This window comes from Phocoena sinus, chromosome 12 (genome assembly GCF_008692025.1).
Source record: "Phocoena sinus isolate mPhoSin1 chromosome 12, mPhoSin1.pri, whole genome shotgun sequence".
In the NCBI taxonomy this organism is placed as follows: domain Eukaryota; kingdom Metazoa; phylum Chordata; class Mammalia; order Artiodactyla; family Phocoenidae; genus Phocoena; species Phocoena sinus.
Window position 1 is genome coordinate 68,262,215 of NC_045774.1, and position 12,049 is coordinate 68,274,263.

The window sequence follows — 12,049 nt, forward strand, 5'->3', positions numbered from 1 at the left end:
TGGGCTCTGCTTGCCTATACCACATAGTGGTCTATTTTTGTGCTCTTGCATTCTCCTTCATATGTAATCGACTGTTTCTTGTCACTCAGTGCCTGATTTGTGCAGACTGTGGGGTTTTGTTAATTTTCCTCCTCAAGCCTTGCTGTTAAGCAGACCCTGAGCACCTGAGTCTCAGGGATGGGTTTCCCCTCAGTGGGCTGACCTCTCCCTCTTGGCAGGCTGAATTTTGCCTTGCATAAGTGGGATGTTTTGGCAGGAGCAAGTTTTTCTCCTTTTTATCAATATAATATCCTTGGACCAAGGCTGTTTCTGGAACTGTGTGTAGCTGCAGACGACTTTATCCTCAGATGGCCTTTACTTCATATCAGGAAGGGTCTGGAAAGGATCTTATGTCTGTTTGCAACTAAGGTGAGGCTTTCTCATCTTTCTTGTCCTACCCCTGATCTTTCCTGTGAATCCTGATAGAAACCTGGGGAATAGAGCTAGTGAGTAGGTTTGGAGTCCTCTTGTGTTTGGAGCTTCCAGGGATTCTATACTGTTATACTAACCCACACTTGGTTTTTAAGAATTGATCAAACTTTCAGTTTTTCTTTGTACCCACTTTTGTGGCAGCCATTTTTTCCTCTTATGCTCTTCCAAAGGTGAATGGGTTCATGTGTCTCATCTTTCTTTGGAGGGCCTGGGATTCAGTTTACCTGATTTTGTGGAAACCTCAACACTCTAAACCTTAACAAAAGCTATGATTTTATAGATTGTGTGCTTTTAAAAAATTTATTGTCAGGTTAGACATATTTTACACCGTAAGTAAAGGTGGAACTTTCCCATAAAAAGCTTTTAAAAGATAACCTTAGGGGCTTCCCTGGTGGCGCAGTGGTTAAGAATCCATCTGCCAGTGCAGGGTACATGGGTTCGATCCCTGGTACAGGAAGATCCCACATGCCATGGAGCAACAAAGCCTGTGCGCCACTAGCTCGCGAGCCACAACTACTGAGTGCGTGTGACTAGAGCCCGTGCTCCACAACAAGAGAAGCCACCGCAATGAGAAACCCATGCACCGCAACGAAGAGTGGCCCCCCGTGGCCGCAACTAGAGAAAGCCTGTGCACAGCAATGAAGACCCAACACAGCCATAAAGAAAGAAAGAAAGAAAGGAAGGAAGGCAGGAAGGAAGGAAAGAAAGAAAGGAAAAGGAAAAAAAAAGGATAACCTTAAAGATGGTGAACACTTTGAAGATTATGAATACAGACCTAAGGAATGGATGAGGGGGGAAAAACTTTGCTAATGTTATTCAGACGGTACTTGTAGCTTAAGATAACATCTGTAGTGACAGTCTCATGTATAATTTGAAGTATGCTATAACTCAGAGATAGCAGTGAAAATAATGGAAATGTGTTAAGTGACTTTAAGTATTGGCTCTAACGATAAAGACACTGATATAGAGAAGATGCTCATAACAAGTTTGGATAAATTTTCTTTCAGGAATTATGATTGGAAAAAAGCAATATTTTAAATTTAACATATTATTTTATATATGTGATTTCTAATATGAATAAATGAATTATATATATTTATTACATAAATCAAGAAAATTTTTAGATTTTATCGCTGAAAAAAAACTTCCCTCCACCCCAAGAATTTTACCTCCTTTGTTTGTATCTTACTCATATAGTACATGCTACAATACATTTAAAGTCTGTATTTTTAAATGATGATTGGAGGACCTATATACGTGGGAAGTTTCAGAAGTCTTTGGGGCATTTGTTTCAGAGAGTCAGAGACTTTCTCTGGTTATTTCCTTTTTTTTTTTTCAAATAAATTTATTTATTTTATTTATTTATTTCTGACTGTGTTGGGTCTTCGTTGCTGCACGCAGGCTTTCTCTAGCTGTGGCGGGCAGGGGCCACTCTTCGTTGTGGTGTGCAGGCTTCTCATTGCCGTGGCTTCTCTTGTTGCGGAGCACGGGCTCTAGGCGCATGAGCTTCAGTAGTTGTGGCACGCGGGCTCATCAGTGCACGGGCTTAGTTGCTCTGCAGCATGTGGGATCTTTCCAGACCAGGGATGGAACCCGTGCCCCCTGCATTGGCAGGCAGATTCTTAACCACTGTGCCACCAGGGAAGTCCCCTATTTTCTTATTTTTAATTAAAGTCTGATTGAAATCTGTTCTGAGTGATTTTACTTTTTTAGCTGTCTGACTTGAAGCTAGTCACTTAATTGCTGATGGTCTCAGTTTCCTTTTCTGGTGAAGTGAATAGTAATATAAAATTAAAAATTATACATCTCATGAGGAGTTGTGTGTTTTGAATGATGTACATATATTAAGAACCAAGCACAACAACACTTTATAGTAGGTCTTTAATATATGCTAGGTAATATTGTAAATGTATTAAGTAAAGAAAGAAATATTGTCTAGAGTAATCAATAAGCAGTAAAACGAGTGAAAACAAGCAGTATTCTTTTGACCTAAGAAGTTTCATAGTCCCTTAAATTCTCTGATTCTTAAAAAGTTAGAGTAAAATAAAAAAGGAAGTTACTTGCATTTCTGCAGCAGGTAACATCATGTTATCCAGAGTCTTGCCAACACTATACTTTATACTGTTAACTTTATATATACTTTATCTACAGGGACGGTCCAGTATATGAATGGGAGAAAGATGGTCTAAGAATGGAAAAGCTATGTTTACTTGCTGTAAATGATGTACCTACTATAAAAGAACAAATTGTTTAACCTTTGAAAAGTGTTTTTAAAAAGATAATTGTGGCATTTTGTTTTCATTGCTTCATTCCTCAGCAGGATTTTATGCTATAAATTTAGTAGGTTACCTTTTCTTACATGATGAAGTACAAGAATTATCAATTTTATACATTTTTTTTCTTGTTTGACCCTTTACCCATCATTAGTTCACTATAAGAAATCAGTACTTTTAATCCATATTGCACTTTTACTTCAACAGTTTCCTACTCATATGGGTAGGTCATTTAAACCTATGAATGAATTGGAGATCAATTTCAGATCTGGTCTGAAATTTTTACCTATTTGGCCAAACTCTGTATAGTATGGCTCTAAGAGTCCCAGTCTGCAAGCTCCCCACTTTCTTAGTGTCATAATAAGACGAAAGAACAAAACACAACAAAAAAGAAAATATCAAGAGCATTACAGTTGAAACAGAATTGTGGTAAAATATGCGTAGCATGAAATTGACCATTTAATCATTTTTAAGCATACATTTCAGTGGCTTTAAGTACATTCACATTGTTGTGTAACCGTTGCCATCTTATATTTCCAGATCTTTTTCATCTTTCCAAACTGAGACTCTGTACCCATCAAACGCTAACACCTTGTTCTCTCCTCCCCAAGACTCTGTAATATCTGTCCCCATGAATTTGACTAAGGAGCATTACAGCTTTACGGAAGTGTAGATTAATCAAACTCAAATTGGTCTTAAAGCAGTTAGAAACTAGGATTGCTCTTACTTTTCTTTGCTGAACTGCCCCCAGTTTAGAGAAATTACAGATTTCAAGGAGTGAAATGGCAGAGAAGATGAAGCCACAGTTTGGGAGGAGAATCACAGATCTTGTGGCATGTGCAATATGCTGGACATTTTGATTGTTGCTTTTGGAATGCAAATCTGCCTTTAAGTGTAGTGGTTTTTTAGAGGATGTGATTGTGATGAAAGATTGTGATTGAATAACACACAGCATATCCAAAATTTTGGTGGAACATATTTGAATCCCAGAACCATCCTAAATGTTTTTTTGGTAGTTGGCCAGACTCTGGGTCACATGACATTATTTCCTGGCTCTGTGAAAGTATCTTCTGCTCTCTTCCCTGAGATGCAGAAAATCAGTGTGGAGGTCCTCACTCAGTGATGCATATGTTCAGTTCTTCAGAATAATATAAAAATCCATGGAAGAGAAGCATTTAAAACTACTTGTTCAGCACTAATTAGAGAGCGTTGGGCCTATAACTCTGCTTTACAGTAGATATGGCATTGAAAAAGCTTGTTATTTGTAATTCATGCTGTGTATTCCTTGCAATGCAGTTTTTTTGCTTGAAAAAAAATGTAATAAAGACAAAAAATGAGGCAAAAAGTAGGACAAAAAGAAAGGTTAAATTTTTCTGCTTGAAGGTTTGGGGAAAACACAGATAATGCATTTTGGGGCTGCGATCCCCATGTTTGAGCTAGCTTCTTTTTACCCATTCTCAGAGAATCTTATCCCGGCTCCATCTATCCCCAAGCAAGATTCTCTGCGCTCTCCTTTTTTGTGTATGTTTATTTTTATTCCCTTTATTTATTACTTCCCAACGTTTCTACTTTTGTTTCGGTTTTGGCCTGTGCCTTCCTTCCTTTTATGCTGGCTCAGCATAGTGCATGTAAAAATATGTTTTATAACTGGAAGTTTGTACCTTTGACCACCGTTGTAAGATAAATAAGTACTAGGGATGTAATATACAGCATGACTAATATAATTAACACTGCTGTATGTTATATATGAAAGTTGTTAAGAGCATAAATCCTGAGTTCTCATCACAAGGAAAAAATATATTTATTTTTATTTTGTATCTGTATGAGATGAGTGCTGTATGTCAATTATATCTTAATAAAACTGAAGAAGAAAAAAATTTTTTTAATATTTTATCCATCATTTTGGTTATTGTAGTTAGAACTGTTGTTCGAGATATCTAGCCTGCCATGGAATGGAAACCTTCATATATTAAAAAATAATCTTACAGTATATTAACCTAGATCCCTCTGGATCACCCCTCTCCCCCATTTTGTATTTCCATTTTTAAAGCTTATGTATTAAGAAGTTCTTATAAAGCTTACAAAAAATTAAAAAACTTTTAAAGCGATTATTGTGTTTCTAAAAATATGTGTGTTTATTTTATAGCTACTTGAAGGAAACTTTGCCAAAGAAGTCAGCCATGAAATGGATGGTCTCATTTTCCAGCCCACTGGAGTAAGTACATTTGTCTCTGTGTGCATGTGTGTGTGTAGTGTGTATGTATGTGTAGTGTGTGTATGTGTGTATGCCCATGCATGTATATATAAAGTGTGTAGTGTGTGTATCCGTGTATGCCCATGCATGTATATATAAAGTACATTTTCCTTAAATATATTTACTTAGGATTGATTACTGCTATAATCACTGCTTTTCCTTAAAACAAATTTTCATTATAAAATAAAATACTTCTTTTATACTAAATACATATAATAGTACAATGAACAGTTATTTGCTTTTCACTTAGCTTAGGAAATAAATATGACTGATCATTATTTTTCAAGGAAGTTATTAGTCTTATAATTAGTTTTCTTACTACTCTTGCATAATGAATGTTTTGTTTCTTTACTAGATATCTACCAATAACCTTATATAAATAAATGCTTATTTCTTTCTGTAGCCCAGTATATCTTTAAGTATTAATATTTTTAAAACTTCATTTTGCCATGGGTGAGTAAAATTTAGAGTTATCAATATTTGAAGAAAAACACAATTCTTTGCATATTTATTCCATGTCAGATTTCTGAAACTCACTGAAGAACTTTTCACCAACTTAATGATCAGATCATATATTTGGAGTAATTATGTTTTACTGATGGTAAGGTTTCCCTCCCTCCACATCATTGACGTTTTTGGCCACATAATCCTTTGCTGCGGGGAGCTGTCCTGTGCGTGGTAGGATGTTTCACAGCATCTTTGGTCTGTACTTACCAGGTGCCAGTATTACTTCTCCCTCCCACCCCTCTAGCTTGTGACAACCAAAACTATACACATTCACTGCCTCATTTCCCCTGAAGGGCAAATTTGCCTTCACTTGAGAACCTGTGCTCTGTGGCGCAGTGCTTTTCAAAAATGTGGCCTGTGGGCTTCCCTGGTGGTGCAGTGGTTGAGAATCTGCCTGCTAATGCAGGGGACACGGGTTCAAGCCCTGGTCTGGGAGGATCCCACATGCCGTGGGCCAACTAGGCCCATGAGCCACAACTACTGAGCCTGCGCGTCTGGAGCCTGTGCCCCGCAACAAAAGAGGCCGCGATAATGAGAGGCCCGCACACTGCAATGAAGAATGGCCCTCGCTTGCCACAACTAGAGAAAGCCCTCGCACAGAAACGAAGACCCAACACAGCAAAAATAAATTAATTAATTAATAAACTCCCCACAACATCTTCTTTAAAAAAAAAAAAAATGTGGCCTGTGGACAAGGTAGCATTAGCACCACCCAGAAAGTTGTTATAAATGTCATTCACCACAGACCTACTGATGAGAAACTGCTGGGAATGGAGTCCAGCAATTTGTGCTTTCTCAGGCTTTCCCAGTGACTCTGATGCGTTTTCAAGTAGGAGAACCACTGCTCTTATAGGAAAGAGTTGTATTTCATGTGCCACACCTTGTCATAAGCTTCATTTTGCCTTCACTAACTCTATCCTTAGAAATTAGGGTGCAAGCTAGTTGTGAAGTTATGTAGAGACACATCAAACTGGGTACCTGGAGAAAAGGGAAGGAGGCTGTAATATTTTTGAACATTATGTATTAAACGCTATATTATATATGCTTTACGTATATAGTAAAACTCTGCTATTATGCAAATTTAGGTATAACGTGGTATATGATTGGCTTCTGTCTTCCTCCCAGCCCCCCTTGCCAAACAGATGGAGGGAAAAATCTTTTGTGGTCGCAGGAGGAGGAGAGTTAGAGGCTGGGGACAGAAATAGTAGAAAATACTATTTTAGGAAGATAGACATTAGATCTTTGAGTTCCAGTATTTTCTAAGTCTAATCTCCCTGGATTGAAAGAAATAAAATCTAACTATAACAGGAATTACAGTGTTTCACTCTGTTAAACTCATGGTGGTTCAGACCCATGCATGTATGAGATTTTGGTATATGTAAGAGAAATGGCCTGACAGGTGAGTCTTGTGATGTCTAGTGTAGTAAGTTGGTTTATCAGTCTGTCCCTCTTCTAGTAACCACACTTGTTATTACGATGACTTCATAATTGATTTTCTTAAGTATTTGTGGATATTTGGTTTAACATACAAGTTTCAATCAGTTTGTCAGGTTACCCAAAAATTCTTGTTGGGAGTTTAAATGGAAACGCTTTGAAGTTAGATTAATTTGGAGAAAATCAGTGTTTTTACAATGTTAAATTTGCCTTCTCAATGAATAAGGTAGAGCTCTTTTCAGGTCTTTTACTGTTCTCCAATCCAGTTTAAGCTTTTTTTTTTTTTTTTTTTTTGCGGTACGCGGGCCTCTCACTGTTGTGGCCTCTCCTGTTGCGGGGCACAGGCTCCGCATGCGCAGGCCCGGTGGCCATGGCTCACAGGCCCAGCCGCTCCACGGCACGTGGGATCTTCCCAGACCGGGGCACGAACCCATGTCCCCTGTATCGGCAGGCGGACTCTCAACCACTGTGCTACTAGGGAAGCCCCGCTCTAGGTCTTTTGTATAAGGAGGTAAGAAGAGAATTGATTACAGACAGGTGTAGCTTCCAGTGGTGGCAGGAGACATGATTTTAGGTGGTCCAGAGACAGGGCATTAAATGACATTGCATTACACAATGAGAATTTAGTCCCATTCCAGTTTTTATACATTCTTTCAGTTTATAAATTATACTTATTTCTAGTTTTGAATATCTAAGATTTGCTAATCTTTCCCTTTTTAACAAAATGAGTGTGGACTTAGTTTTACACTGTTCAAAGGGCAATGTTCTCTACTGGAGTTTAGTATCATTGGTTCATTTCCATCATGTCTAATTTTTAATGCTACTTATTACTTAGGGTAAGCGATACCATTGTCTATTTATGGTATAAGTGGCGTACCATTTGGCATAAAGTTTCCTGAATATCTTTGGGGGCCATTTTTCAGCCTGCTGCAGTTATTTAGCTTGATATGACATTTCCAACTAATAGCCATAGACCCTAATACCCAGTGTCATTTCTATTTTGGTCCTTCTAAGGTTTTAAGTTACCTTCCTTTTTTAGGCTTTCTTTTTAAAGCAAGTTCTGAATTAGAAGTTTAGGACTCTTAATCAGGCCAAGAACTTTAAAATGTAAAATTTGCCAGCATTTCTAAGTTTTCCTTCTGGGGAAGTCTAAAATCTTGGATGAACTCAGTTTTAATAATGAAGTGCAGGCAGGGTGAGTGTTAGACCCTTATGACAAAATAAAACAGTATATCAGAGATAACCTGTATTTTTTGTCATGTTAAAATACGTTTTCACCCTTTATTTTTACTTTGGAGGATATGCAAATTTAGAATCCACAGTTCTTTTCCCTGGAATTCTTCAGACCAACCCTCCAGTGTCTTGCTGGGTGGCATTTGCCTGGCTTTTTAGCATTCTCTGCATGGAGAAGATCAAGGGGCGAGGGTGTGTTCTTCAGTAGGTAAACTTTTCACTTCACTCTCCAAGGTTCACTTTTCCTCTTCTGTGGTTCTTGAATCTTCTGGACTGGAGCTTCTGTTCTTCAGTTTTGCCACAGAATAAACATCTCCTGCCTCTTGCCAGGGTGGAGGAGGGAAGCTGGAGGTGTAAATTCTCCTTGTGAAGACTTTTACCCAGTCTGTTTCCAGTACCAGGTCTCCCTTTCACCCCCTCGCAACCTTCTCAGTATCTGTTTTTGTATGTTACGAAGCCTGTTCTGGGGAACTCAGCAGGAATTCCTCTGCCTTTGTATTGGTTGCTGCAAGCGCTTAGTATTCAGTGTTCTTTGCTCTCTGCTCTGTTAACTTCTCCATCTACTTTCTGTCTTTCCAGAATTCGACGCATTGTTTTCTGCTGTTGTCTTCTCCCCTGTTTTTCCTTTTCTATTGATTCTCTTTTCTGTAACTCTCATTTTAGTGAGGTTTCAAATCAAAGTGGATATAAATGCACATGTTTAGTCGACAACATTTATCAGAAAATCCCCCAAACTTCTCACAATGTGTGGTTTTGCATCTGTTGGCTTCCTTGAGCCAACAGTTTAAATAAATGAAGAAAGGGACTATTTTGAGTGACCAGCTTAGCGATCTGAGTGAGGCTGCATAAAGTGGAGAGAAGATCCTGGTCAGGGATGGGCAAAGCTTGACTTATAATCTGCAGCCCACTCTCTAATACCACAGACATATTCCAAAGGCAAATGAAGGGCAAAAAATGAAGAGGATTCTTGGTGCATCTACTTTTGTAAAAACTTCTGGGCCTACGTTTGTTTGGTGCTAGTTACTTAAAACTTAGCAAGAAGTTAATTCTGCTTCACTATAGTAATTATAGTGAGGGAACAGAAGTTGAGTAGAAGGTAGAAGATATTACTACTACTAAAAAAAAAAAAAGGAAGAAGAAGAAGAAAGTATTTTGAATCCTGGCAAAATATTGAGGAACAGTGATAAAGATACTGTATTAAAGTGATGATTCTATTGAGGGCAGAACCCCAAACACCAGCTTAGAAGAAAGTTCATTTACCTTTTGATTTAATGTTCTATTTTTCAGAGACATAACCTTGTAACACATCCAGAATTGCATTTAGTTTATTACTTTTATAAGAAAAAGGACAAGTAAAGCTAATGGATGGTATATTCAGGAAAATAAAGCTTAGGATATTTCTTTGTGTTTATAAAGAAATGTGCTAGTATCTGATATTTCCTAAAATACAGCAGTCATTAATTACCATGAAAGCCTCAATTTAAAAAAAGTAGATTAAATTGCACTTATAGAATTATAGTAAATCGAAGCAGAAAAGATACTTCTAATTATCTAGCCCAGTGGTTTCAAAACATGAATTTCCAAAGTTATGGGTTTCTGTGAATTGCCTCAGGGGACCATGTGCAGGAATAGGTTACTAGGTAAGCATTCTGTTTATCTCACCACAGCCCTGATTTATTTCTTTTATATATTGTACTTCTAGATAAGATTGTGTTTTAAAAGGGGCTTCATCTAAGTAAATACCATTTGTATCAACTGCTTTTTCGAAAGGTCACCAGTGATCTTTTTCCTTGCAAAATCATGTTCGTTTTTCAGCCCTTTTCTTACTGGATTATCTAGTGGTAGTCTGTACCGCTGTCCACACCTCCTTAAAAATACTCTCTTGCGTGGCTTCATGCCATTTCTTTTCCATCTCACTCAAGCTTTTCGTCTTCTACTAACCATTGAAGTTCAGAGTTTCTAAAGGCTCGGTATGCTGGACCTTCATTTTTTACCATGCTCTGCTCTCTCCCTTGAAATCTCTTCCACACTTGAGTTATTTCCTGTAAGCCTGACTCAGACTCTTGATTTCTGTTTAAGCTCCAGATTTGTTTATTTAATTGCCTACCCTGATACTACCTTTTAAATTTCTCAAAAACACCAGAAACTCAGTATACTTTGAAGCTGAACTCCATCCCTACTCCCCAGACAAACAAGCCAACATACAAACTGTACAAAATGATCCTTTCCCAACATTTCATCCCTCAGTTGCTTATATGCAGTTACTTGAGTGAGAAATCTAGATGTCATCCTTGACGCCTTTCCTTCTTTTATCCCTCTAATCCATCTCCAAATCTTGCTTTATCTCCTAAATCTCTCTTAAATTATTCCCTTTTCTCTCCATTACCACTGCCACACTCCAGCGTGACTTGTCATTCACTGCCTCTTGCCTGGACCACTGCAGCAGTGTCCTAACTGGTCCTGCAGCCTCCACTTTATCCCCCTCCAGTCTTTTCTTCATACCATATCCAGAGTGGTCTTCCTCCTTAATCTCTAGTGATTTTCCCTTGTTTTCAGGTTAAAGACCAAACCTAGATTTGAAGCCAGCTTACTCTCTTCTTTATCCCATGCTGCCTTTTTGTTTCCCCTTGTGTTTTGCTGTTGATGTGAAAGTAACTGATATTTTTATTTAAAGGTGACTTAACTATATTACTTTATTCATAAACAGTGTTTTAAAAAATTGAAGTATAAGTTATACTTGCCAAAATATTTAAATATTTTGAGAAAAATGGGTATTTTCTTTGAAGAAGAAATTGGCTGTTTTCTTTGAAGAAGAAATTGGCTGTTTATTTTAATATGAACCTCTAGTCTTTCTCAGGCTTAAAGCTCAAACTTTGAACAAACTGAGGTGATCATTTTTAAAAAGAAGTATCTTCGGATTGAATTTTCCATCTGGTTATTAGTCTATACCATAAACCAGATAGGTTTTATTAGACCCTTATACATAAGGTTTTCAGTCTTACGATTTCATTGACATTTTGAATTGCTAATCTTTTGTGGTTTGTTACCTAAAAATGAATATTTTAAGTTGGCCGTTTGACATTTTAATATGCTATAGGTAGTAGATCTTCTACTTGACAGCTATTAGATCTTTAAGTTTAATTTATAAAGTTGATAATCCGTGTTTGTTTACTAGCTTTTGCAAGCGGTTTTAATGATTTATGTAGCATAGTAAATTTTTATTTGTAGTAATGATTGATTTCTAACCTTTTAAAAATCATATTTGATTTTACTTTTGTCATCTGGAGACACGTTTCTAGATAAGAATTTTTGTGCCATTAATACTCCTCACTATGAAATAAAAACAGAATTACATGTAATGAATTGCAAAATAGAGGTGGTAATAAAAACTTGAAATATTTTCTTTGTTTTATTAAAATAAGACTTTTTCTTGTTTTATCTGCCAGCTATATTGTGATTAGTAAAACATAGAATTGTTTCTGTATTGAGTTTAGAGTATTTACTCTCAAGCAATAGTGATAGAATTGTTTTTTTATGTTTTCATCACTATCTTGATTTTCTGTAAGGTGGGTCAGTTTGGTTTTATGTTTCACCCATTAATCAATTTGCATGTAAATAGAGTCAGCTTTGATTTTAATATTGCTTTCTTGTGAAATATTAATGTTTTTATTAAGTCTTTACTACTGCCAGGTATATTGAATGTTATGGATAGATTGTAAAATGAAAATTGGAATTAGTCTAATGTCTTGTCTTGAAGTACATGACGAATTAGAGTGGTTTTCCTTTGTAGCAGAGATGATGTTACCATGGTGAAAGCTTCTGTTGCCATGACATTTGCTTGCATATTTTGATAGGTCTTCAATTGAAGAAGGGCTCT

The 12,049-nt window shown here is 37.0% G+C and overlaps 1 protein-coding gene across 1 annotated transcript in view; it reads left to right on the forward strand.

Moving 5' to 3' along the window:
• The window catches only part of RNGTT (RNA guanylyltransferase and 5'-phosphatase), a 220,623-nt gene that overhangs the window by 102,771 nt on the left and 105,803 nt on the right, over positions 1-12,049 (forward strand). The window contains 1 exon segment of the mRNA XM_032651577.1: positions 4,891-4,959. Coding sequence (XP_032507468.1) covers positions 4,891-4,959 — 69 coding nt within the window.